The following is a 27,947-nucleotide window of genomic DNA, read 5'->3' on the forward strand; positions in this document are numbered from 1 at the left end:
TTCCTTCCTTCCTTCCTTCCTTCCTTCCTTCCTTCCTTCCTTCCTTCCTTCCTTCCTTCCTTCCTTCCTTCCTTCCTTCCTTCCTTCCTTCCCTCTCTCCTTCCTTCCCTCCTTCCTTCCCTCCTTCCTTCCCTCCCTTCCTTCCTTCCACATCTTCTCTTAGATCTCTGTTTTGTCATTGGGAGGACCCAATAGTGAGCTCACTTGTGAGTGATTGGAGTGAACTCCTCCAAACCTCAGTTTGCTCATGTATAAAATGGGAACCATAATAGTACCACTCTCACAGGATAGTAGAGAAAATCAGCTCAACCAAGAATCAATGAATAAACCTTTATTCAGTGCCTGCTGTGTGCCAGGCACTGTGCTAAGTTCTGGGGATACAGAAAGAGACAAAAGAGCCCTCAAGGAGCTCTCCGTGCAATGGGGCAGACAATGTGCCAACAAAGACATACAGAACAAGTGCTAGACAGACTAATAGGAAATAATGAATGCTGGGAAAGCCCTGGAATTCAGGGTGGCTGGGGAAGAGATACAGAAATAATTGGCCACCCAAGGGCCCAAGTATGAGGGGCAGCCTGGCCAAAGGCATAAAGGCGCAGCCTCAGAACCGAGTTTCCAATTTCACATTGTGCGTGTGCATACATATATGTTCGTATGTATTTATATGTGTCTATATATGTATTACCACACGTACTTTCATATAGCTAATGTGTACATGTTAATATAGTGATGCCAGTCACGCGGATCTCTAGGAGGTATTGCTCCATCTGATATTTGTGTAGAGATGCATATCTGGAGACACATTTATGTAAACATCTAGACATATATCTGAATGTTGGCTCTCATTGGAGTAACTTAGTTTAAGGCCACCTTTGGGGTCCTCTGTAGAGGGGTGGCCCGAGAGGCGGCCTCCCTCAAGTCCTGCTCTGCCAGGCCCTTTTTCTGCGTCCCAGAACGATTACATATTGTGAGAATGGCGGGCCAGGCCATGGGCGCGCCTGAATGAGCAGGGCCTCTGGTTTTCCCCTACACTTCCCAGGCCGTGCCTATACCTAACGGGAATAAAGTCTCTTTGGGGTTTCTGAACTTGGGGGAAATGGCAATGGAGCAGTTTGTTGCATCGGTGTTCATTTGGGAGTCATCTCTTTGTCATGTCAAGTGGATGAGAAGCAAACGTTTTACTGTCCATACAGACTCCATTTCTGTTTAACCTATTTTAGATTTATCCCAAATTGTTCTTTTGGTTGCTGGAGAAACGTCAGTTCAGGATTCTGGAAGAGCAGCAAAGGGAGATGTTTCTTGTAGGAACCAGAATGACCTTTGGTTGGCCCCGAGTTGGTCACTGGTCTGGGGTGGGGTGCAGCGAGGAGTCAGCCTTGCACAACGATCGGGTGAGAGATGCTGGCGTGAAGAGAACAGCTGAGCTCATGAGCAAGATTTGTGACAGGCCTTATTGAGGGTCGGTTGTGCCCAAGGGATGGACTGAGGGGAGTGGTGCCGCCATTTGGGGGAAACAGAGAACTGTGGAGTGCCCAGGAGTAATTACATGGTTCCCTGAAGTAGAGCTAACACAAAGTGGCCCAACAAGGTCCTTTATTGTCTGCGGACACTGTCAGAGGCCGTTGGCCCCACCCTGGAGGCTTGTTGAAAGGGTCATTGGTGAGAGAGTTCAAGGTTTCCCACAAGGCTCAGTGAGTGGAGTTTTAAACTTTTATAGCTACAAGTTCTAAGTGCGGCTCTATAAAGTCTTAGTCATGTTTTAAGGAGCTGCAGATCACCTCGCAAACCTGAAGTGCTGTTAGCGTTGTTATTGTTACCACCGTTCAAATGTTTTGTCTCAACAGGGAAAACAGGCAACTCGAGCGTATTAAGTCGGACATAATGTTTCTCTTAGATTTGGTGAAGTGTATTGGGGGGCCCCAAAGTCAGCAAACTGATGGATGTTTGGATGCCTCTTTCCCTTTTTATTGCAGTGATGGATGTCACCGATATAATCAATGGGAAAGTGGACGATGAAGACAAGCAGCATTTCATTCCATTTCAGCCGTAAGTACGACACCAGGACGGTGCCTGCCGTGTGACTTGAGAGAGGCGGGGTTTGTCGTGTTGTCCTTCAAGTTAGCTCCTGAAAACGATCTTGCAGAGCCAGTCATCAAATAGGGGAAAGAAGTAGAATTTTCCATACTTACGTGCTTTCTATGTTTTTCCATGAAAAATGAATGTGTAATTTTGTGTAGACAATATAAATAGCATAGCCTTTTGTTTTGGGTTCCCAGTGCTTAGGACAGAGCCTCGCCAGTGTGAAGGCTTCATAGATGCTCATTCATTCATTCATTCATTCATTTGTGTGGAGGCCCTCCAGAGTGTTTCCTCCTCATATTTATGCGTTCCCCCTAAATCGATGGGGGACGGTGTCCCCGAGGTGCTGTGGGAACCCTTCAGGGATAGTTCCTTTAATTCTAGACAAAGTTGTATTTCCATGTATTTGATTAATGTTTTCCAAAATTTTTATATAAGTGAAATTTTTTGAAATCCAGTCATTGAAAATATCCCACAAGTGTTTAGTTGTGTCTGAATAAAATGACTCCTCTGGCCACTAAGTATTCAGATCCTCACTTACTACCTGGCGCGTTATTTTGTTAAGTGTCAAAACCTTCTGGACGGTGCCTAATTCCTTCCTCTTTTCTCCCCTCTGCAAGTTCAGGTTTTCCTTAAGATGCAGTTTATTGACATTCTACATCAGTCAATCGGCACTTAGTTCTGGCTGGAAATTCCTTGGGGGGGTCCAGTGGGGCAATGTGGAATCCTTAGAGAGCTTTGAGCCAATAATGAGGAGGAGAAAGAATGTTTCTTAATCCATCGAAGAGAAAAGGAGTTGGGCTTATTTTCCTGGAGAATTGAAGTGGAAGGGCGCACCAGCCGTGGACTTTGCCCCTGAGGTTAGTGCTTGGCACACCTCCATTTCCACTGAGGACAGGAGGAGAAAAATTGGGATGGCAGCCTCTGGCTTAACAAGGTACTTTGCTTATAGGATGGATGTACCGTGGCACTGGGCCTTTGCTCACAAAGGTCAGGGTTCATTGGGCCAGGATTGGTGAAAACATCTATCCCTGGTTACTGGTCCTTGCCTTTAGAATTTCTACCAGGCATAGACCTGGTCCTAATTACTTGAGTAATCTGAATCTTGTGCCCTCTGGTACTTTTATCTTCTGTGAACTAAGGAGCTTTTCCACTGGGAGGCACACCTGAGTTCTTGTGTCTCTCCATTCCAGCATGTAAAGAGGTAGGACTCTGGGCTAATTGCTGATTCTTTTCTTGGCCTCGGTTGCATCATCTGTAAAGTGGGGCCAAGAATACTCTGCCTGTTTGGAAGATAGGAAGTTAGGACCGAATGGAGTTGGATTAGGCCTAACTTCAAACCCTCTAGGACCTATGTATGATTCCATGCTTTTTAGGGAAGCTCGTATTTGGAATCAAGAATTAAGCAAAAGAAGCTATTTGTTATGTAGTCCATAAGTCAGCCCCTCTAGCATTGGCCTAAAAGCTGGCCTGCGGGTCATGTCCCAGGAGTTGTGGGTAGTGGAAAGTGATAGAGATGAATACGATGAGAAGCCACTGTGGGACTTTGGCTATCGCACACAATGAGCCGGCAGTGAGATGGAAAAATAGCATTTTTCTCAGGTTAAAAAGTGTAAATATTTTGGTTCTTTCTAATGTTATTTGTTATGATGTTCTGGGGAGTTCCTTGATGACTCGCCAGTAACTTAATGTAATATTAACTGAAATAATTTCTCAGCAGACAGGATCAGGTGGAGAAACTCGGGCTAAAACCGGGGAAGCATTATTGTTAGGGAGGTTAGTGATTAATTTCAGAATAACTCAGTTTCAAGGAAGATGATAGACCCTATTAAGCACCTACCTAATGGCCCAGTTTACCACAATCTCTTTAGTAAAGTGTCCCATTTTTACAATGTTGGATGTTAAATCTTTAGTGTAATTTGTGACCCCTTCCCCCAGTGCCTGGTAAATAATAGAGCACTGCAAATAAAAGCTTAACATGATTTTAATAGTAAAACAAGTTGTACAACCAGGTCTTTGTGGAAGGCTTAGAAGCCATGCTAATGAAACCATTTTTTAATCCATTAAAACTGATTTATTACTCCACAGAAGAGATTTCAGGAAGGATGCACCATGCATGTCTTTCTCTCAGCTTAGAGTCAATTGAAGCATTCTTCTCCTGGGTGCCCTGCTGGGCCAAGCAGCATAGCTTCACCTCCCTACCTCCTTGACCCTTGACAGATGTCCCGGTCATTCCCCGTGTCATGTGTGGCAGATTTTATGTTTTTCTGTGCTTCATGGCATTTCTCTGGCCACACATTGCTCCTTTGTATTCCCTTCCTTGCCCTCAACATCTCTCCAGGCATCTGCCCTTGGCAGGGTTGGCATGAGAGACTTATGTGACATTTATAAGCTTTCTTTTTGGTTTATCAGTGGGTCTCCTCTAAGCATGAGCCCACCTTAATGCCTTATAGTTGACCATCTTCTCATGCACGTCTAGTCAGATGTCTTGTAGATATGACGTAGATGCAGCATCTCTGTTGAAGGTTTTTTTTTTTTTTTTTTTTTTTTTTTTTTTTTGTCTCCAGTCTGTTCTTTCCTTCAAACCATGTGTTCTGCTACTCAGAGTGTGTGTAGAGATGACTCAGGTCGCATCCATCACGCTTGAGTTTCTATGAAATCCCATTCTCTGCTGCCAAGCAGCCTTTGGATAGTACTGTGCACTTGAGGGCTGCCATTGTCATCTGCTGGTAGTTGTAGTCGTGGTCTGCCGCGCCGCGCGTGTGCGTTTCTGGGGAAGACTGGCTGGGCCTCTCTCGGGCACTGCAGTATTGTCCTGACCACTGATCTTCCTGTGTCTTTCTTGTTGCTTCTCTGCCTGCCCCTCTGTACTGTGTTCACTAATAACTGGCTCTCTGTCACAACTCAATGATGACGATCTCTCGTGTCCCCTTGTTACGGTGACTTGTGGTTCTCTGTGCCCCTTTGTCTCCCGTGGTGTTGGTCGTCCCGCGCACCTTCCAGGCTAGCTTTGGACGACGTCATTCGACACAAGCAGCTGAACCTATCATCCCGTTTTTCACCCAGGGTGGCAGGGGAGAATGATTTCCTGCAGACCGTTATAAACAAAGTGATCGCCGCGAAAGAAGTTAACCACAAAGGACAAGGTAGGCAAACAGTGACGTGTCAATCAAAAATGAATAGACGTGTTGAAAATAAAATAATTAATCCTATTATTAAAATTAAATGAAAACCAGATGACTTCTACTAAGCATTTTCTTGTTTGTGTTCCTGGGAAGGAGTGTAGGAGACCCATAGCACCTAGAAGGGTCCGGGATTCCATGCTGGCCATGACCACAATTCCAAAGATTTGGGAAAATTGGATGGGACTTTGTGGAATGGTGGATGGAGAGAGGCCAGGACTTGGGTTACAGCTGGACAAGGCCTTGTTACAGATTAGTGTAGACCAGATCCCTAATATTATAGAGTGTGGACTGAGATGCAGAAGAGGGAAGTAGCCTGTGATAACAGCTGCCATTCACATGGCCCTTTGAGATTTCTTGAGGGCCTTCATAGATCATCTCATTTGGTCCTCACAACCCTATGAGGAAGATGTTTTTTTTCTCCTCATTTTACAGAAAACAGGGGCAGGCAGATGCTAAAGGACTTACCCAAGGTAATTTAGCTACTAAAAAGGGGAGCCTATATTTGAACCCAGGGACTCTGATCCCAAATCTAGCTTTCCTTCCAGTACCCCATGCTGGCTCTGCCCAGCCATCTCTTTTTGTGCCAGTCTTGTATTTTCAGGATGCCCAGAATGATGTCAGAAATGGAGATAGGGCTGTCACTCCCAGTTATCAAATGATGCACCCAGGCCCCGGTGGGAGAACCCTGGACCAATTGGGGCAGGCGTGTACCCATCTGCCCATCTTCATACGTGCCCCAGTGCCCTGGGTGTCTCTGGTTCATTATGCCCCACACCCACTTCCTTTTTCATCCTCCTTGGAAAGTGGCTCCTGTCGCTCAGACCATTGTTCCTCTGAGTTATGTCTTTGAAGCCAGCTTGCTGCTTCTGCTTCCTTCCCTGCTAGCATCATTTTTAATCCTCGTGACAAGTTTCCCAGCAGTTGATCTTCTGCTGGGAGAGAGAATGAATCTGTCACCTCCGAGCGGGTGACAGTGGGCACTGCGTGTTGATGAGGAGGGATGCCCGTGTGTAGCTGTTTACTGGTGACTCCCTCCCCCAGCCTCCCCCATTGCCAGAGTCACCTTCACAATTTAGACCAAGCGTAAAGCATGTGGGCAGGGGCTGGCCCCCGAGCCTGGCCCTGGATTGAATTACCCCGGAGGCCCCCATGGGCACGACAGGAAAGCCAGTGCTTGCCGTAGCTATGGAGGTAAGTGCTCATGTCGCCCTGCGACGTGGGGAGGGCCCACACTCCAGGGAGCTGCTCTGTGTGGTGCGGAGGTCTCCCCAGATGACTCAGTATGCCCGAGATCAGAATGCGGATTCACACCTGTGGGTGTGATTTGTGTGAAGTAAGACGAGAAGCCGGCGGGTCAGCCTTCTCTCAGTGAAGATTTAGACAAGAAAAGCTCCCACCAACGGCTGACTCTGGCACACAGCGAGGTGGGAGCAGCCCTCGAAGGCAGTGCCAGTTGGTACAGCTCATCTCCTAAGCTGGCGGGGGGCTCCTTGTTAGGCTGCGGGCTGGCAGGGGCGTTAGGTACAGCGGCCCCTCAAGGCTGCCTGCTGAGCATCCAAGACTTAAGTTGTTGAAGGGAGGACGATCCAATGGTGAATTCCTAAAGCAGGTCCAAACGGGCTGCGACGGGGAGCTGCTGGTGCCAGATCCCTTCCATGGCCAGGTGCCCTTTGGAGTGAGAGCTGGCGGGCAGGTGGCTCCAAACAGCAATCTCCATGGTGGCCCCTTGGGTCCAGTTGGGTGCTATGTTGCCTTGGGCCAGGGCCCTCCTTGGAGACAGTAGGAAATGGTGGGCCCCCCGTATCCCAAAGGAGCTGTAGATTTTGGTGGAGAGAATGAGGAAGCTCCTGTCATCTTTGGGTGACTTCCCCTTTCCTCAGGGCCCAGGACCCACTCTGGATTTGTGTATGGAGGTACAGTTCTGTGTGTGCACACATGGGTGTGCACGCCTGCCTGCAGACACACGTGTGCAAGGGTGTTATTTGTGTCGGAAAGAACGTCACTGCCTCAGTTGGCCTTAGCCCACCCCACGTGCACTGTTTTCTCAGTTTTAGCTGGTGATAAAGACGTTTTTCATTTTAAAAAATATCTTAAATTGGACCACAGTGTCACGTCTCTATTAGTCTAAATGATTTGGGAACCTAAAATGCACACGGACATGGAGCCTCCAAGGACCCCTTAAGGGGTCTTCCCTTAGCACCTGCTAAACAATTTAGGGATTTTAATTGGTCTCAAGGGGTTGTTTTAGCCTTTTTTATTTTTTTTTACCACTCTCGGTGTGGAAGGCCCCTTCGCTGTAGGTGGGCACCTCGTGACTTGACTCTGGAGGCTTTACTCTCTCCTGGTCAGCAGCAACCCTTGAAGGGTCTCTCCAAAGGCAGCCATGATGGTGGATTAGAAAGAACCCCCAAACACCTGGCGACAAGCGCTCATCTCGCTCTCCTTCGGGCGCTCCTTTTCAATGGAATCCAACCGAGCAGTGAATGTAAAGGCTTCCTCGCCCGCGCAGTTCATTCAAAGGGGACCTGTTCTCCCCATGTTCCCTTTCAGATGAAGAGATTGCATTTCTGGGTGCTATTTCCCCCCCTTTCCTTAAAGAAACACGGCGCCCTCAGTTCTTTGCCTCGTCCCAGAAACCAGCAGTGCCAATTCTGTCTTCACACGTCGCCCCTCCAGAAAGAGCGAACCTTCCACACTACAAGGGGCGACACGATGGGCGTCAGAGCAGAGGACGTTGGGAAGCCTCATTCTTTGGCTCTCTTGGTTTAAAGTGATGAGTAATTCCATCTTCCTTCTCCTACAGGGCTGATGACAGCTTTAGAGGCCTGGCAAGATAACAAATTCGGGGTCTGGAGTTAGCATGAGCTGGGTTCCAAACCCGCTTTGGTCACTTAGCACCGCCATCTCACCTCCATCTCAGTTAGTCCCCTTGTCTGGGAAATGGCGGAATTGGTTAGATCGCCCCCGGGGTCCCTCTGGTTCTCCATGAGTCACTTGTGTCACTCCTTTGACAAATGCTCAGAGACTGAGTGACAATAATTCTAAGCGCTGCGATGGACCTAATTTCCAGAGCTGGTGGGACGCTTTCTAAAGCACACTTTTTTTTTTTTTTAAAACTCTTACCTTCTGTCTTGGAATCAATACTGTATATTGGTGGTAAGGACTAGCAATGGGGATTAAGTGACTTATCCAGGGTCACTTAGCTAGGAAATACCTGAGGCCAGATTGGAATCCAGGACCTCCCATCTCTAGGCCTGGCTCTAAATCCACTGAGTTACCCAGCTGTCCCGCCCCCAGCCTGGCATTTAAGTTCTTAGAGGTGCCACAATGAAAGGAGCTCTGGGCTTAGGCTCGGGAAGTTCAGATTAAGCCTCAGGCACTAACTAGCTTTGTGACTTTTTTGTCCCCTCCTTTTGCCTGTAAAATGGGAATAACAATGGCTCCTGCCTCCCAGGGTTGTTGTAAGGCTCATAAGAGAAGGTACATGTGGAGTGCTTAGCCAGCCTCAGAGGGAGGCCTTGCTTCCTTCTCTTCTCCCAAGGCTGTGGACCCTAAGGAGGCCGCTCCATGGGCACCACGAGGCCAGGGCATGGTGCTCGCCTGAGCTTTGTCCTCAGTCAGCACCGAGTGCCGCTCTCTGCACCCACTGGGCACACAAGAAATTGTTGTGGAGTCTGAAGAAAGAAGGTTTTGTAAATGCTGAAATTGTACTCAGGGTTGGCTGGACTCCCGGGCCCAGCCCTCCCCTCTCCCAGGGCTTTCTGAGTTCCCTGATTCTTTGTCGAAATGTCAGCCTTGGGTTCGAGAGCGTCCCTTGCACACATCCTTCTTGGCTGGGCTGCAGAGGCCAGTCCTGGCAGCCCACTCCCTGAGCAGCCCTGCCTTCTTGCTTACTTCGGACGCCTTGTGCTTAGAAATCTTTTGTCCCCCAGAACAGGTGCTCCCGTCCCCGCCCCCGCCCCCACCGCCAGTGACTTTTGTCTGAATGGTGCTAGTCATGCCACAGAAAAATTCCGGCTCTCAAGTCAGAACTGGAGTCCAAAACTGTCTTAGTGTCTACTTTGCTAAAACCCGGGTTTTTCTCCTCTAGGTTTATGGGTAACATTGAAGCTTCTCCCAGGAGACATTCGCCAGATTCGCAAAGAGTTTCCCCACTTAGTGGATAGAACCACTGCGGTTGCTCGGAAAATGGGCTTTCCTGAGATCATCATGCCAGGTAAGTGTGAAGGAAGCCTGGGCTGCCATGGCAGGGGCAGAGGGGCCCATGGACTTAGTAGCATGGCCAGTGAAGGAAGGAGCTCTCTGTCTGCTGTGCGGCTGAATCCAAGTCGGTGCGCCATTAGTAGAGGCCCCCCTGTGCCCGTCTCTGTGCCTGTCTCTGTGCCCAATGTCGGGGACATCCTGGAAAACCCCCCGATGCCCCCCGCCCTCACCGGGACCTCCGGCATCTTCGTAAGAACATTATTGATGTCTATTGATCTCTCAGGTCCGCCCCTGCTCCTGACACCCATGGGTGGCCGCCCCTTAGGGCCACCCCTTGGATTAGTCACCGTGTTTTAACTTACTAAAACTTACTACATTCATTTGCTCATTAAAAGCCACACCAAACCTTCTCCACTGGCAGAAGTTGGAGCAAAACATTTAAGAACCAAAATGGGAAGGTTGGCCCTGAGGTGGGTCTTCCTGTGGCACCAGCCCTCCTTCCCTCCCTGCCTGCCTTGGCAGACGGGCACAGGGCCTGCCTCGGTCCAGAGACGAGAGGCCGCTGGCCCCCGGTCTCCGCCCCTGGCTCTGGGGGCGTTGCATGGCGCCCTAGAAATCACTTTGCTCCCGTCCCGTGTTTTCCTCATTATAGATTTATGAGGTTTGTTCAGCGTGTTTGAGCCAATATTTGTCCAGCGCCTTCTGCCTTGGGGGAGCTGGTCAGGGAGCGGCGGTGACTCAGAGTTCACGGGCACCCTTTCTGTCTTCTGGACGCTCGCGCTCCGAAGGGGCAGGACCCGGAAAACAGGAAGCCTGACCCACAGTCGCCCTCAGGCCAGCAGGAGAGCGACAGGGCTTCTGGCCTCAGTTAGGACTATTCCAGAGAAGCTTAAAAGAAAAGAGCTTCCGAGAGGAGGCAACAAGGGGGCAAGCGTGGGGCACCCACGGCAAACGGAGAACGGGCCTTTGGGAGAGGTGGGCTGGCATCTGTTTGTGAAAGCCTCGAATGCAGATTAAAGCATTTAAGCTTAGCTGGGACTCCGTAGGTTGTCATTGCAGGGTTTTGAGTGGGAGAATGACCTGAGCAGGCAGCTTGGGGCCTAGGAAAGAACTTGGGTTTGAACCCTGGCTTTCCCTCTAGGCAGCCGGGGCCCCTCGGCCAAGTCCTTTCTTCTTTCTTGGCCTTGATTTTTTCCCAGCCTGTGTCAGTGTGATTCTATCATCGGTGTCTGCTTGAGGAAGATCCTTCTGCTGAGGCTGGGAGGACACATTGGAGGGGGGCTCTGGGAGCTGGGGCACGGCTGGAGACGGGCCGCTCAGATAGGGGAGGCGGGGGAGAGCCAGACAGCCCTGGAATCCGTCGGTCCTACGAGGGGAGAGACGAGGCAGTCACACGCTCGGGGCTCAGACATGGAAGATGGCATTTGGGCCAGGTTCTAGTCCAGAGCTGGCTCCCTGCTCTGTGACGCTGTCTCGAGTTTGGAGTGCGAGGCACGACGGGGATGTCCAAGGGGAGGCTGACTGTGAGCTGTGATACGAAGGTGGGCCTGCGATGTGAGCTGGAGATTGGGCCTCCGATGGGCAAAGGTGCGCGCCAAGGGGAAAAGGGGGTGAGGCTGGAGACCTGAGAAGAGGATCAGGGATGGTGACTGGCAGAATGGCCGAGGTCCGGGCTGGAAGATGGCGAGATGCGCCACGAGGGATCTGGGCATTGGGGGCCGGTGGTCCGACTTCCTGGTTTTCTTTCCTGGTGCCTGGCATGCCTGGCAGCAGCTCTGGTAAAGGCCCAGGGCTCCTCCTGGGTCCTCTCTCATCTCCCCAATGGTTCTGGGGTGCTGCGGGTTTGTAGGCTAACGGCCGAGCATCCCAGGTGAGAGGAGCGATTCTTCTTCCCCTGTCCGACGGACGTCCAGCCTAGCTTTTCCCACTCATCACATCCCCGCAGCCAAGGCCAGCTGTTGTGGGTCTGGCGTCCTGCGTGTGAGCTTCATTGGACACAGTCAGTCCTGTGGGGGCCGGTCACTCTAGGCTCTGGCCGGCAGTCTGGCCACGTGAAGAACAAAGATGCCGACGGTCCTGGTGAGGGTCGGGGGCATCAGGGTGTTTTCTAGGATGTCCCCAACATCGGGCACAGAGTCAGGGGCAGAGTCACTGCTCCATATCCAGCATGCATGGCAGGGGCATGGCAGGGGCAGGGCCGATGGCGCCTCCCCGGAGGGCCTTCATAGTGAGGAAACGAAGCCGGGACGTGGGGCTGCAGCTGCCCAGAGGACGGGGTCTGGGCCCCCTGCTCCCCTCTTAGCGCCCTGTGGACGCACCTGGGCAGCAATTGCTTCCTTTTCCTCTGCCTCCACTTCCCCGCCTGTAAAATGATGCCTCCGAGACGCCTTCCGGGTCTGCAGCTGGTCCACAGTGTCCGTGGCTCATAGAGAGGGGGAGATCCTTAGCGTTTCTGCACGCTTCTGTTTCTGTTTCTGTTTCTCGTTTCTGTTTCTGTTTCTGTTTCTGTTTCTGTCTCTCATTCCCTTTGTCTTTCTGTTTCTCTTTCTGTTTCTCGTTCTCTCTCTCTCTCTCTCTCTCTCTCTCTCTCTCTCTCTCTCTGTCTCTCTCTCTCTCTCTCTCTCTCTCTCTCTGTCTCTGACTAGGCAGGGAAATGAAACATTTGGTGAATAAAGACAGCCGTGAGCCCATCTTCTAGGAGCGTCATCATTGCGGGATGCTTCATAATCGCCTGACGGAGTATTTCTAATATTCGGCTGGGCCGGCAGCGCTCTGGCCAGTCCTGCCTTGTTCTGTCGTGCCGTGCCTAATGGATTGCTTTCTCGGGTCTGATTTCTGCCCGCAGGTGACATCCGGAACGACATTTATGTCACGTTTGTGCAGGGAGATTTTGATAAAGGCAGCAAGACCACAGCCAAGAACGTGGAGGTCACCGTGTCCGTGTACGACGAGGATGGGAAGCGCCTGGAGGTGCGTCTGGGGACCTTGGGGGGCTTCGGGGGAGGGGGCCGCCGTGCTCTGCTGCCCACCTCCGCTTTCTCACGCTAGAGCGTGCCGTTAAGTGCTCCACAGACCTCAAGGGCCTGCCCGTTCCTGTCCTCGTCCCTGGTCCTCTGCCTGCTCGGGGTCTCTGGGTGGGGGCTGTGAAACCCCTCTGAGGCCTTGGCCGGGCCCGCGTGGGGAGCTCCAGTCACTGGCCACAGTCCCCCATCGAGAGGATGCCTCTGGTTCCTCAGGAATCCGCCGGAGCCCCTAGATGGGTCCGGATCCTCTTGCCCAGCTCCTGGCTCTGGGTGGGGGCCAGAGGAGGCTTCGAAGGTTCTGCAGCCCTCTAGAGTGGACCCGAGGCTCCCTCGTGAGCCGGCCCTCGAAGGCCAGACCTTTCCTTGGGCTCATACAGAGCAGAGAAGCAAGACCTTCTGCCTGGGAGATCTTGGGACCCTCCATCATAGCGTGGGGCTCGATGGGCCTTAGAGCCCTCCGCTCCATCCTCCTCATTTCTGAAAGAAAGAGAAGGAAGTGCATGTCGGAGACAGCAGGGATCCTGGGGCTCCTGCACCCCTGCTCTGTGCGCCGGACCTCGGCTCGGAGGCCCCGGGAGTGGCTGTGGGCTTCCATCCCCTCCTTTTTGAGGGACCCAATTCAGCTTATTGATTTGAATTTTTTAAAACCTCCTATTTATATCCCTTTATTTCCCCAAAATCTCAACCTCTTGCTCTCTGGCCTCTCAAGTTCAATAAGCATTGATTAAGTGCTTACTGCATACGAGGCATTTTGCTTGGCCCCTATCGGGGCACAAAGGCACAGTAAAACTGCTTCCTTCTCTCCTGGAGTTTACAACTTGCTGTGGCTGGGACCGGCCTGCTCTGCCCTTTGTAGACAAGCGACAGGCTCAGTTCCCTCTGCCTGGGGCAGCCCCGCCAGCTTGCTCTAACGCTCGCTCCAAGTCCTTGTCCTGGAGGTCCAGAGGCATGCCGGGAGGTGCCATGGGCAGGATTCTGCCAGCCCGGAGGCTCCCCTGCCCGCGCTCTGGAGACCTGCGAGGGGCTCTCCTGTGCTTGGTGGAGGTTTACTCTCAGGGAGAAAACATGGAGGACCTCCTCCTGTTCTAGGCCACGGTGACTTAGGTTCTCCCCATTCCAGCCTACACGTGGGAGCTCCTCAGCGGGGAGCTGCCCCTGCTCAGCCCTGCTCAGCACTGGGGAAGGCCTGGGGCTGCTGGGGAAGGCCTGGGGCTGCCGGGGAAGGCCTGGGCTGGGATGGGAGTGGAGGGCAGTCCTGGCTCTCCTCATGGGAGCTTGGCCAAAAGAGCCGGGGATCGGTGACATGGGGGAAGCCTTTGCTTAAGGCCGCCTCTGCCTGTCTCCCTCCTTTCCCCTCCCCTTCTCTCTCTCTCTTTCCTTAAATGGCGGGGATGGGCTTAGGCCAGACGGACCTTGGATGATTTTCCTCCTCCCTGCTGGTGTGCCCGAGGGGCTGGATACGTGTGTGTGGCAGGGAGGGAGGCCAGGCAGTGCCCTGGTCCAGGCTGGGTCGGGAGGGCTCTGAGTGACCTTTTGGATTCTTCCTTGGCAGAACGTGATCTTCCCCGGGGCCGGCGACGATGCCCTCTCCGAGTACAAGTCTGTCATTTACTACCAAGTGAAGCAGCCTCGATGGTTCGAAACGGTCAAGGTATGGCGTTGCTCGTGTCACGGGATCACAGATCTAGAGAGAGAAGCTCCCCACAAGTCCAGGCCAGCCCCCTTTCAAAGGTTTCAGGGGCTTTGACACAGCCACAGGCATCACTTGTAGCAGCTCCCCCCCATTTTACAGGGGGAGCCTGGGGACGTGTTCTGGGGGTCACACGGACAGTCAGCATCAGAGGCAGCATTCCCATCCTTTCCTCTCTCCTCCCTTCTCTCAGTAATTCTTCATCCCTCCTCCCTCCCCTGCCCCTGCGTCCCCCCCAGCTCTTCCCCTCTTCCTATTTTCTCTCACTTTCTCCTGTCCCCAACCCGCTCCTTCCCTGTCCCCCGACCTCCCAACCAGCAGTAATGCTTGCTGACTGGTCCTGAGAGGAGGTAGGGCGCCCGAGCCGGCAGAGCCATCCCAGGGTGTCGAGGGACAACGTGAGCTTTCCTTGGAATATCGTGTGTGTGTGTGTGTCCTGCACCCTTGGGACATCGGCACAGGCCTCCCACTGAGATAGATGGGCAGCAGCCGTCTAGAGAGATCGCCAGGTCTTCTTCCCAATGAGATGGCCTTTCCTTCCTGGGCATTCTTTTAAATTGTATTTATTTATTACTTTTTTAAACCCTCCCCTTCCATCTCTGAATCAATATTGTGTATTGGTTCAAGGCTGATTGGTAAAGGGCTGGGCAATGGGGGTGAAATGACTTGCCCAGAGTCACCCAGCTAGGAAGTGTCTGAGGCTAAATTTGAACCCTGGACCTCCTGTGTCTAGGCCTGACTCTTATCTGCTGAGCCACCCAGCTGCCCCTTCCTGGGCATTCTTTAAACTCTCAGTGCAGGCACTGTCATGAGAAAGTGGAAGCTGGGGATGAAACGTGATTTCTTGGTGGTTAAGGAAGGGCTTCTCTCGTCATCTCTTGGCACCAGAGCAGAATCCGTAGCTGTGCTGAAGGACTCTCAAACCCATAGTTTCTCCCTCCAGTGTGACTCCCCCAAAGACTTCAGTAAGCACTTAAGTCCATGGAAGGGGTTTCCTTTGTAATCCCAGGTTTTCTGTCTTCAGCACTGAATGCCAGGATGCTGAGGAGGCTCCCTAGGCTGGATCTTTTCCTGTAGCCAGGGAGGGCGACGCTGACCCGGCCTCGAGAGAACTTTAGACAGACCGTACTTGGGCCGGACACATTCCTCTGACTCCCAAAGAGGCCTTGGCCTAGAGAGCTTCAGACTGTTTTATTTTATTTTTTATTTTTTATTTTTTATTTTGAATATTTTCCCATAGTTACATGTTCTTTCCCTCTCCCCAAACCCCACTAACCTCCCTTAGCCGATGCATAATTTCGCTGGCTTTTACATGTATCATTGATTAAGACCCCTAATTCCATATTATTGATACTTGGACTAGAGTTATCGTTTAGTGTCTGCATCCCCAATAATATCCCCATCAGCCCATGTGTTCAAGCAGTTGCTTTTCTTCTGTGTTTCTGCTCCCACAGTTCTTCCTCTGAGTGTGGCTAGTTTTCTTTCCCACAAGTCCCTCAGAAATGTTTTGGATCATTGCATTGCTGCTAGTAGCAAAGTCAGTTACATTCGATTGTGCTACAATGTATCTGTCTTTGTGTACAATGTTCTGGTTCTGCTCCTTTCACTCTGCATCAATTCCTGGAGGTCTTTCCAGTTCACATGGAATTCCTCCAGTTCTTTATTCCTTTGAGCACAGTAGTATTCCATCACCAACAGTGTGTTCAGCCATTCCCCAATTGAAGGACATTCTCTCATTTTCCAATTTTTTGCAACCACAAAGAGCACAGCTATAAATATTTTTGTACAAGTCTTTTTCCTTATGATCTCTTTGGGGTATAAACCAAGCAGTGCTATGGCTGGATCAAAAGGCAGGCAGTCTTTTAAAGCCCTTTGGGAATAGTTCCAAATTGCCATCCGGAATGGTTGGATCAATTCACAACTCCACCAGCAATGCATTAATCTCCCAATTTCACCACATCCCCTCCAACATTCATTACTCTCACCTGCTATCATTTTAGCCAATCTGCTAGGTGTGAGGTTATACCTTAGAGTTGTTTTGATTTGCATTTCTCTAATTATTAGAGATTTAGAACATTTTCTCATGTGCTTATTGATAGTTTTGATTTCTTTATCTGAAAATTGCCTATTCATGTCTCTTGCCCATTTATCGATTAGGGGATGGCTTGATTTTTTTGTACAATTGATTTAGCTCCTTGTTTATTTGAGTAATTAAACCTTTGAATTTTTTGTCATAAAGATTTTTTCCCAATTTGTTGCTTCCCTTCTAATTTTGGTAGCATTGGTTTTGTCTCTACAAAAACTTTTTAGTTTCATGTAATCAAAATTATTTATTTTACATTTTGTGATTTTTTTCTAGCTCTTGCTTGGTTTTAAAATCTTTCCTTTCCCAGAGATCTGACAGGTATATTATTCCGTGTTCACCTAATTTTCTTATAGTTTCATTCTTTCTATTCAAGTCATTCACCCATTCTGAATTTATCTTGGTGTAGGGTGTGAGATGTGGATCTAGACCTAATCTCTCCCATATTGTTTTCCAATTTTCCCAGCAGTTTTTGTCAGATATTGAGTTCTTGTCCCAAAAGTTGGGCTTTTGGGGTTTATCATAGACAGTCTTGCTGACGTCTATTCCACTGATCCTTCTGCCTCTTCGCCAGTACCATCTTGTTTTGATGGCCGCTGCTCTACAGTGTAGTTTAATATCTGGTACTGCTAGGCTTCAGACTGTTTTAGAATGAGCTGCCAAGACAGGGAGGTGGCTGAGCGAAGGTGAGCCAAGCCTGGAGACGGGGCTCCTGGGGTCCTATCTGGCCTCTGATGCTCCCTGGCTGGGGGACCCCAATAGCCTCATCATAGACAGGAGGGGGAGGGTCCAAGAGAACAAGAGAGGTGCCATTGGAAGGCGTCACGCACGACTGGAATTCTGTTCTTTCTCATCGCTCTAGGTGGCGATTCCCATCGAGGATGTCAACCGCAGTCACTTAAGATTCACGTTCCGTCACCGGTCTTCGCAGGACTGTAAGTAGTGCCGGCCTCAGGGTGCCCTTGAGGCAGGAAAGGTTGTACCCCTTCTAGGAGAAAGGCTGGAGCTCCTCTCCCAGGCCTCTTCCCTAAAGCCACCAGCTCATTTCTTTCTCCCCCTTTCTTTATCTCTCTCCGTCTCTGTCTGTCTCGGTCTGCCTTTCTTCTTCCTTTCTTCCTCCCTCTTTCTTGCCTTCTTTTCCTCCTTCTATCTGTCCATCTGACCATCCTAGAATCACTTGAGTGGTCAGGGTTGGGCAGTGGGGTGAAGTGACTTGCCCAGGGTCACCCAGGCAGGATGTGTGTGAGGCCAGATGGGAACCCAGGACCTCCTGCCTCTTGGCCTGGCTCTCCATCCCCTGAGCTTCCTCAGTCCACGCACCTTCTTTCCATTTCCAATTTCTGACCGCTGAGGCCTTGTGGCCCTGCCTCCTCCGGCCTTGGGCTTGTCTTGGTGCCGGCAGCTTTCTCCTCTGTCAGAGTGGCCTTGGCGTTCGCAGAATGGCTTTTCTGCCTCTTCTGGGGTGCCTGGAGGAAGCCTTCTTTCCGGACTGCTCTGTTGGGGGAAACCTCATTTCTGCGCCCCTCCTTTGACTCTATCAAGACTGACCAGTGACAACCAGCTTCTTTGTAACCCCAACTCAGTGAGCTCATGACAGCTCTCAGCCAGAAGAGCAGGGGCAGCCAAGGGGTGTCCAGGGACTTGGCCAGGGTCACCCAGCTAAGAAGTGTGCAGCCTGATTGGAACCCAGAACTCCAGACTCCGTGAGCCCCGAAAACTGTGCGGCCTGATCAGAGCCCAGGTCTGCAGCCTCTGTGAGCCCCGAAAACTGTGCGGCCTGATCAGAGCCCGGGTCTGCAGCCTCCATGGGCCCCCTAGGCAGTCCTCATTGGAAGCCAGCAGAATGCCCGCTTTGGCGCTTAGGACCGTCGGGCTCCCTGGTGGCGCCATCTTGTCGCCCTGCATCCAGGAGATGCTCCTTCTCTGCCGGTCCGTTTTCAGGGTCCTTTTAAGTGTCCTCTTCCAAGACTCTTTCCTAGAGTCCAGCCCCGGACGGGAGAATCTTCCCCTGAAATCACAGCCCGTGGGACGCACATTGGGCTGAAGGAGAAATCTCTTGATTTTACGAGAATCCAAGCAGCGACAGAACTCAGTTGCCTTCCTGGCAATGGGCTCTTGTCTGTCCGCAGACCGCAGAATCCGGGGCTGTAAAGGCCCCACAGAGGCTGCCTAACCCTGTCGGACCCTGAACAAGACTTCTGTGGAAGTCCTGGTCGGCATCCCTTCTGTGGTCGAGGCCTAGCAAGCCCTTCCTCGTCTGAACCTCGGTGGGCCTCGGCCTCCGGGCCTCCTCGTTCCCCATGAGGTTGTCTACGATTTGCGCTGGGCGGCCTTGCCCTTTGCCTTTCAGACTTCAGGAGCTCCGGGGTGGGGGTGGGGGCCTGGGTTCAAAGCTCGTCTCTGACAGCGGCCTCCCCTCACTCCATACCCTGTTCCCCCTCTTGTCTCCAGTCCCATCGGCCCCCTCTGGAGAGGCCCGTTGGGCTGTTTCTCGGGCCCCAGCCGTCCCCCTCAGGGTCCTCTTGTTTTTTCTGGCTCCCCTGCCCAGCCCGGCCTCCCTATTAGCTCTCCTCTGACATTCAGAGCCGTCCATTCTTCTTGGAGCTGAGGGGGCTGAGTGGGGTACCGGGAATGGGGGGGACGCCCCAGCCCTCCTTGGAGATAAGGCGGTACACGAGGCCTCCCTGTGATCTTGTTCGTCAGGGTAGATTTAGCAGCCCAATCTGGGGGGCCCTGAGCAGGGGGAGCCGGCCCGGCCCCTCCACAGTGCTTCCCTGATTCCAGTCCGGAGAGCTGCCGCGACGCCCATCGTGCAGACCAAGAAACAGGCTTCGAGTCCCAGCTGGGGCCTTGCATGGCTTGGCTACTTTGGTGCTGTCTCTGGAACTCGGTTCTGATGACCGAAGTCCAGGATCCTTTTCTTCACACCCCAGTGCCTTGCGTTGGCCCTCAGGATTTGAATGGACGGACAGGCAGGGATATCAGGCATTTCATGGGCAAAGAGGGAACGGAGCCCTGGGATTGGGAATGGATGAAGAGCAAAAAGAAGGCTGGCTGGACACCAGATTATGGATGGACTGCAGGGCATGCCGGAGATACTGGCCAAGGGCAGTAGGGAGCCATGGTAGGTTGTAGGCAGAGGCCAACCAACAGACCCACAAGCTCAACAGAGACTCCAAGGGACGCGCAGGGCCATCTTTTAGCTGCTTTGGGCGTGTTCTCAGACCTGGGAGTGAAGCAGTCCTTGTCTGGCTCTGGTTGTCTCAAGGGATTCTGGAACGATTCTGTCGTCATTAGGAAGGTTTTAATTAATCAGGGATTACGGCGACTTTGGCCTCGTTGGATACTTCAGTGGATCTCACAAAGTGCACGCTCCCTCCCCAACTCTTCCCCCCGGGATCCCCCCAGCGCAGCTGCCTCTGTTCCCCTTCACCGAGGTCTTCCTCCAGACCTTTCCATAGTGGCGGCAGACCTGGATGGCTACTTCCGAGGCCTTTTCCTTTGGGGAAGCTCCACCAAGTTTTCAATGATCCTGAAATGTTTTCTAAAGAAAGAAAAAAAAAATCTTGCTGAAACCCTTGTTTTTCTGGAATGGTGCCACCAGGAAGAGCCAAGATGGCGAGCAGTGGAGGGTCCCATGGCAGGCCTCAGGGAAAAAGTGTGGGAAGTGCCCCAAGGGGCATATTGTACCCTCAGAGAAGGAGAAGATGGGGGCAGCCGGCTGACTCAATGGACTGAGAGCCAGGCCTGGCTTCTAATCACTAACTAACTGTGTGACCCTGGCCAAGTCACTTCATCCCCATTGCCCGGCCCTCCCCGAGCTCACCATTAGGCTTGTGCTAAGGATTGGTTAGGCCAGGGGGCCCTGTTGGTGACTGTTCGCTGGAGGTCCTCCCTCCATTGATGGTCTTCACGGCCCTCTCCAATGGCTGACATTGTGGGGTTTGGCTACGTCTGAGCCCTTCTCGGGGTGCTCCTTTAGGCCGTTGGAGTCATTTAGCCTCCACTGGTCTCTGCTCCAAGCCGTCCTCCCTTTCCTTGGCCCAGCCGTCCTCATGGAGCGGACCTGTGCCACACCCCAGACCAGGGAGCTTCCCGCGACCCGTTCTTCTGCCCTGGTGACCGGGGAACCCCCCTTGGGCTGTGCCTGATTTCTGGCCTGGTACTGGCGGGCCTTGGCAGGACTGTGTAGCCCCTGGTCTGGGTCTCAGGGCAGCCGGTTCCCCTTGAGCTGGACGCCACCCTCCAGGTTGCCCATCCCTGTATAAGAGCCCCCCCCCCAGCTCACACTCACCGGCCTCTCTTGGGAATGGTGGCTTTTGTTTTGTTTTCCCAGCATGCCTTCTCCCAGAGGTCACTTTCTGGACCTCCACCTTATGTTATGGTGTAGCAGCCTAATGGCCAGCCCCGGGCTGTGCTTCTGCCCCTGATAATGAGGCTGTGGCTGTGGTTTAAGGCCCGAGTCTTCCTCCTGCCTCCATCAGCCCCTGCCGTACTGTGCAAACCATGGGAACCCCTGGCCCCCAAAGCAGCATCTAGGAACAGGCTTTGTGCAGGCACCTCAGAAATAGGATCCCATTTCCTCCTCACAATAACCCTCAGATGTAGGGATGTTCTTATCCCCATTTTACAGTCGAGGACACTGAGGCAGACATTGGTTGAGTGACTTGTCCAGAGTCACCCAGCTACTAAGTGACTGAGGCTGGATTTGAACTCCTGACTCCAGGACTAGAGCGCTACCCACTGCCCTGCTCTGCTGCGTCTGTGAACACAGCTGAATGCTATGCTGGCTTTCCTCGAGGCCACGCCCCACTGTGGGCTCCTGTCAAGCTTGCATTCCCCACGCAAAGCCCATCACAGCTCTTAAACGTTTGCTCATCGACTCACCGGTTGACGGATGTCTCCTGTAATCAGGGAGGATGCAGATGGATATGGGAAGTAGGCGCACCATTTGGCACTGGCCTGGAAATGCCCAGAATGTGACAGAAATGGGAGGAAGTCCCAGAGTGCCTTGAGTCGCTGTCCCTGGAGGAACTGTGGGAAATGTGCCATGGTGCAGTCCAAGAGTAAGTGATTGGTTTGGGATCTGTGTTGGCGGAGCCAGTCCCTGTGTCCGAGAGGTCCAGGCACTCTGGGTCCAAGTCCGTTTTATCTTCATTGATTGGGTCATCGGTTCAGCTTTTCTTTTGAACCCAGATGGTGTCGTCTCTTGTTAGCCAAGCATCTCAGCTTCACGGCAGCTACAAATCTGATAAGCGGGCCATTTGTGTATTACAAGTTATTGATTTGTTCTTAAGCCAACGCGAATCCGGCCAGTGACCCAGTTCTGCAACGTCCATTCCGACTTCAGGTTGGCACGAATCCAGTAATCAAGAACTTTGGGGAGGACTTCCCAGCTGTTCTTAGAAAGTTTTCTCCCTCTGGATATAGTCATCTGTCTCTGTCCCTTAGTTCTCTTGTCCTGCAGGCCCATTGCTCAGCCTCCTTCATAGGGACATCCTGAGATCTCGTTAGCTGCCTGACGATCATGCGTTTCCTGGCTGGCAGCTTTGGGCAAAGCCAAGAAAATGGTGTCTGTGGGGCCTCACTTGTCTTTGGCACACTGCTTCCCTTTCTGGGCCTTTGGGCGCCATCTTTTTAATAACCCGCCCAGAGATTCCCTTCAAGCTTGTTGTTGTTTTGTTGCTTCCTTTTCCCTTGGTGGGGGATCAGACGGTCGTCCCCCTTAAGTTTCCTGGGGCCACTGTCATGTCCTCCATTTCTTTTTTCTTTTTTACTTATATTTTTATTTAATTAATTAAGAAAATGTTTCCATGGCTACATGATTCATGTTCTTTCCCTCCTCTCCTCTCACCCCCCTCCCACGGCCCACACACAGTTCCACTGGATTTTACATGTGTCATTGATCAAGACCTATTTCCATATTATTGATAGTTGCACTGGGGTGATTGCTTAGAGTCTACATCCCCAATCATATCCCCGTTGACCCATGCGATCAGTCCTATGTTTTTCTTCTGGGTTTCTGCTCCCACAATTCTTTCTATGGATGTGGATACATTCTTTCTCATAAGTCCTTCAGGATGTCCTGGGTCATTGCAGTGCTGCTAGTCAGTTACATTCGATCGTGCTACAATGTATCCGTCTCTGTGTACAGTGTTCTCCTGGTTCTGCTTCTTTCACTCTGCATCAGTTCCTGGAGGTCATTCTAGTTCACATGGAATTCCTCCAGTTCATCATTCCTTTCAGCACAATAGTATTCCATCCCCATCAGTTACCACAATTTTTTCAGCCATTCCCCAATTGAAGGGCATCCCCTCATTTTCCAATTTTTTGTCACCACAAAGAGTGCAGCTATAAATAGTTTTGTACAAGTTTTTTTCCTTGTTATCTTAGGGGTATAAACCCAGCAGTGGTATGACTGGATCAAGGGCAGACACTCTTTTAAAGCCCTTTGGACATAGTTCCAAACTGCCATCCAGAATGGTTGGATCATTTCACAACTCCACCAGCAGTGCATTAATGTCTCCATTTTGCCACATCCCCTCTGACATTTATTACTTTCCTTTGCTTCCATATTGACCAGTCTGGTAGGTGTAAGGTGGTACCTCAGACATGTCCTCCATTTCTCCATGGCCCCCAAATGCTGTTCATTGTGGGCCCTTTTAGTGTCCTGGGTGCAAACATCTAGAAGAAGAGCCCTGCCTTTCTTAATAGCTCTCTTATGGTCCTTGGCTGCGTTGGACTTGAGTTCTCTCACACCTCTTTTCTTTCTCTTTCTGATGCTCATCCTCTACCGAAGGGAAAATGATTTTTTCTTTGGGAATTTTCACCTTCTCTCCCAGTAGTGAGTCTCATATCCATATTATTCTTATCCTTTCCTGGACCATTGAAAGGTGCATTGGAGGGAGAGACTTGCCTAGAGTCTAGAAAAGCAATCCGGGTTTGAATCCCACCTCTGACACTTACTGGTTTTGGACACAGATGTGGACCAAGTGGGAAGGAAGACCTGGAGGGGTCAGCTAGTCTATCTTCCTTGTTTTATAGTGAGGTCACAAGTAATTAATAGCTACGAGACAGCTGGGTGGCTCAGTCAGTGATTGGAGAGCCAGACCTAGAGATGGGAGATCCTGGGTTCAAATGTGGCCTCAGGCACTTTCTAGCTGAGTGACCTTGGGGAAGTCACTTAACCCCCATTGCTTAGCCCTAATAGCTCTTCTGCCTTGGAACCAACACACAGTACTAATTCCAATACAGAAAGTAAGGGTTATCAAAAAAAAAAAATAGCTAGGCTGGAATTAGAAATCTTATCCTGTGACTCTACTTCCAGGCACTTTCCCCCAACCAAACATACCCCATTTTTCCTTCACTTGCTGCTCAATGCATCCACACTTCTTCCCATGGTAGATGAGAATTCTCTTCCTGAACCAACAATACACATGTCGTTTAACTTGTGAGCCTCAGTTTTCTCATCTATTAAATGGGGCTTATTCTACCAGGAGGCACTTTTTCCAATGATTATCTTAAGGATCAGAGGAGATAATGCTTTCAGAGTGCTTTATGAACCTTCAGGTACTCTATATCTGTCTGTCGCAGCTATTATCCTCTTCCTCATTATTATATTTATTGACCGTGACATTTTTCCTATTGATTCTCTTTACTCCTATCCTGAGATCTTTATTTCCATCAGCCCCACCGCCTCTCGTGAGTTATCATCCCTTCTGGTGTCTTCGAAGCCTGTGCTCTTTTCTTTGAACACCGACCTCTCCTTTCCTAACGGTTGTGTCAGTCCCCCCATGGGCCCCATTGCTCCTTCTTTGCCCATCCTTCCATCTTGGCTGATCAGAATTAGGTCCAGACTAGGAAGGTGGATAGGGTTGAAAGCCTGCATCCTGTTGACCTCCCTCTTGGCTTCTTTCTTGTCTGAAACATGAAATCTTGAAGGGTCACAGCTCATAATTTTTTAGAAACGGCTTAACATACTTCTAGGGTGCCCTCATTCATTCTTGATTCATTGAATATTTGAACAATGACTCCTAACACCATCTGTAGCTGAAACCTGCCACATCGGATCTTGCTCGGAAATGTGTGGTGAGATGGAGCCCATGTTGGCTCATCTATTTTCTGGGATGGAGTCAACTTTATTGGGAAATAGTCAGTCCTGGGCAAAGATATGGCCCACCATCTGAAAGGAAGGCATGGGAGTCACTGGACTATGTGAAGTTGATTTGAAAATGTTGTAAGAGAACCTACCAAAGGGTGACCCTCTTGGGAAAAGGACCTTGTGATCTCTAAGCGTCATTGGGGCTTCCTAGCAACAGGACATTGATGCCTGAAGAGCAGCACTTCCTCTTTGTGCTGGGGTCATGGACTGGTGGATTGGGGGATGGTCTACCCGGATCTGAGCCAAGTCAAGCCTCCCAAGCTGTCCTTGGGGAGAAGGAGAGATCCTGACCGTGTGGCAGATAGTCCATTGAGTTGCATGTGGAGCCCATTGAGTGAATGACCTAATTCCAAGAGAGGTCTATTTTTGAGGGGATAGCCGATGGATCCCAGGCATCCAGGCTGGGCCCACAGGCTTGGATTAGGGTATAAGTGACGTGTTTATTCAATTTGTGGATGGATGATGGAAAGCTGGAAAGGAGGGCAACAAACACATTGACCGACGGATCCAGAACCCCAGAAATGTGAGATAAGCCAGAACCTTTGGTTACATTTAATAAAAAACAATTGAGGAAGGGGCAGCTGGATAGCTCAGTGAATGGAGAGTCAGGCCTAGAGACGGGAGGTCCTGGGTTCAAATCCGGCCTCAGACACTTCCCAGCTGGGTGACCCTGGGCAAGTCACTTGACCCCCATGGCCCACCCTTACCCCTCTTACACCTAGGAGCCAATACACAGAAGTTAAGGGTTAAAAAAAAAAAATCTAAAACAAAATTTGAGGAAGGATCAGCATGCTTCATTTGACTACCAGAAAATAAAAGTCACAAGCACAAGTTGAGGGAAGCAGGCTAGATAAACATTTGTCTGAAAACCAGTCAGTAGGTTGGTGTGGCTGCCGCCACTTTAGGCCGTTGCCAGAGAGCTGTGGTGACGAGGACCGTGGAAATGCCAGTTGTGCTGCCCGCAGGCGCAGGTTGGATTCTTGGGCTCAGTTTGCCGATGGAGGTTGTCTAGAGGAGGACAGCCGCTTTTAGGCCGGGGTGGGAAACGGGACGTCTCCAAGGATTTGAGGGCCTTCTTGGAGAAGAGGGCTTGATCTCCTCCTCTTGGCCCGAGAGGGCAGAGCTGGCCGTAATGAGAAGAGGCGGCGGGGCTTAGAAGAACTCCCTAATGGTGGAGCTGGCCCCGAGTCGAACGGACTCCCTCACGGGATGGAACGGTTCCTCCTCACGGGAGATATTCCGGGAGAGGCCGGCTGACCACTTGTAGGGGGTCATAGAAGGCACTCGCTGGCCCAAGGGCCCTCCATCTCGAGGCTTGGTGATTCTGAGGCCGATGCCCTGGACTCTGGGCTCCCTGACAGGGAGCTCCCTGGCTCAGGCCGTGCCCCAGAGCAGCCTTTCTCCTCTCCGTCGCCGGGAGCGGGCTGGGTGGAGGACTTTTCAGTGAGTTGTCCCTTGACTGGGAACTCGGCTCCTCGTGCCGTATGGGGAGCACTTGGCCTCCCCCATTCCTCGGGATTCCTAAATCAGCCGTGGGTTTGTTGCACTATGAACCACCTCCTCAATAACGGCGCTTAATGATCCCCTAATAAAGTATCGTCACTTCTTTTGATGTAGAAATTAGGAAGGTTAATAAAAGCAGCACTTACTCTATTAGGCTCCACCGTAGGATTAGGGAAATCGTGTGTAGACAATTACTGTCATTTATTCTTCGGCGCTGCTCTTGCTTCAGGAAGGGAGAAGTTGACACACGCAGGTCTCTCGTTCCTTTTCATCCTGGGTCAGACGGACTAGGATTTCGACCGCCCGTTAATCAAGGATTAGACGTTGGCTGTGGGGGCGTCGGGAGAGCCTTGGCTTCGGGGTCAGAGGTTCGGGTTCAAACCATGACTTTTGATCAGTATTATCTCATTTGGTCCTCACAAGAGCCATGTGCCTAGATCCTATTGTTATCCCCATTTCAAAGCTGAGGAAACTGAGGAAGACAGAAGTTGAGTGACTTGCCCAAGGTCATGCAGTTCTTATGTGGCAGAGCCCATTCGATGACCATGTATGAACTTCAGCTCATCAATGAACCTCTTTGGGTTGGTTTTCTAACTCCATAAAATGGCCCTGAGATCTTTCTGCATTCTAAACGTACGATCCCATATCATAATTTACTCCCCTTCTATGGACTTCATTGTCCTCTCCTGTAAATTGGACAGGTCGGCCTTGAGTGGGCCGGGAGACCTTCCCACCTTGAGAGCAGGACCCCAGGGCTTCTGGGAAGCTTCCCCCCTGGATTCCCAAGCCTTGGATGGCTGACGATGCTTCTGGTTCCGGGAGGCCCCTTGAAGTAGCTCTTCCCTGTTCGTGCCCATATTTCTCTTGTGACACTGGAGGGTGACCCTCAGATGCTTAGTCATTGGATTGAAGTCCGACTAGTTGTTTCGGCGCACAGAACGTCCTCGGAGTCTTGTTCTTGGGTTAGAGAATTGTCGGGAAATGTCGTGGAGAGCCTCGGCCAATGGAACTTCTACTTTCTCAGTGAAGTGTCTTGGTGCCAGATTGGGCACAGAAAGGCGGAGGGCATCGCCACCCTCGGCGTGCAGTCTGGCAGGGGAGATGGCATGGTGCCTAATAGATCACATAGATCAGACCATCAGCAGAAGGCACGGCCATGGAGGGGCATCGAGAGAGACTGCCTGTAGGCGATGGGAGTTTAGCTGGGATTGGAGGTAGCCAGGGGTAAGGATGGAGAGAATTCTAGGCCTGGAATTCAACCAGAGAGAATGCCTGGGCCTGGGAGTACAAAGGAGCCACCAAACTATTTTTGGTGGAATTCAGAAGAGAACTTGGTAGAATTATTTGCCTGTGGGTCTTTGGCGGAATTTTTGTTTTTATATTTATATGTATCAATAAAGAGAAAAAAAGGAAAAAAAAGTTTTCTTTTTCAAAGTTGATCTCATCCTGGTTTGGTGGATTGCTGGAACTAAATGGGTGAAACGTGTGCAGGCTGGGTGGCCCTCTGTTTTGTTGGGGGCTGTGCCCACACTGAGGAGGTCACAGGTCCCTGTGACTGCAGGATGGATATTCCTCTCCTGGAGATGTTGGCAGCAATGCTTCTTTGGGGCTTCCTCATCCGTCACAAAGGACCTGGATTCTAGAGGTCTTTGTCCCTAGACCACTAGCATTGTCTGGCCGTCCCAGTGTGGAGGGGCTTTGCATTGAGGTCAGGTCACTGCCTTTCAGTGGTCCTGTTCCCATGGAGAGCATTTACGAAGGGTATTTAATCAGATTTAGGGGTCTTGGGCTGAGTCGGGGAGGGAATCCTGACCTCATTGATGAGGGATAGAAGGGAGAGGGGAGGGAGAAAGAGGAAGAAAGGGGGAGAAGAAGGGAGAGAAAAGAAGGGAAGGAAGGAGGAAGGGAGGGAGGGAGGAAGGGAGGAAGGAAAGAAGGAAGAAAGGAAAGGAAAGAAGGAAGAAAAGAAGGAAAGAAGGAAGGGAGGGAGGAAGGAAGGAAAGAAAGGAAGGAAGGAAGG

At 51.2% G+C, this 27,947-nt stretch overlaps 1 protein-coding gene across 1 annotated transcript in view; it reads left to right on the forward strand.

The window, feature by feature from the left end:
• Positions 1-27,947, forward strand: part of DOCK1 (dedicator of cytokinesis 1) — a 424,653-nt gene that overhangs the window by 37,834 nt on the left and 358,872 nt on the right. The window contains exons 12-17 of the mRNA XM_044660351.1: positions 1,906-2,046; positions 5,083-5,225; positions 9,355-9,480; positions 12,313-12,437; positions 14,043-14,141; positions 17,126-17,198. Coding sequence (XP_044516286.1) covers positions 1,906-2,046; positions 5,083-5,225; positions 9,355-9,480; positions 12,313-12,437; positions 14,043-14,141; positions 17,126-17,198 — 707 coding nt within the window. The remainder of the gene's footprint in view (positions 1-1,905; positions 2,047-5,082; positions 5,226-9,354; positions 9,481-12,312; positions 12,438-14,042; positions 14,142-17,125; positions 17,199-27,947) is intronic.

The sequence above is a fragment of the Gracilinanus agilis genome, chromosome 2 (assembly GCF_016433145.1).
Source record: "Gracilinanus agilis isolate LMUSP501 chromosome 2, AgileGrace, whole genome shotgun sequence".
Taxonomy (NCBI): Eukaryota; Metazoa; Chordata; class Mammalia; order Didelphimorphia; family Didelphidae; genus Gracilinanus; species Gracilinanus agilis.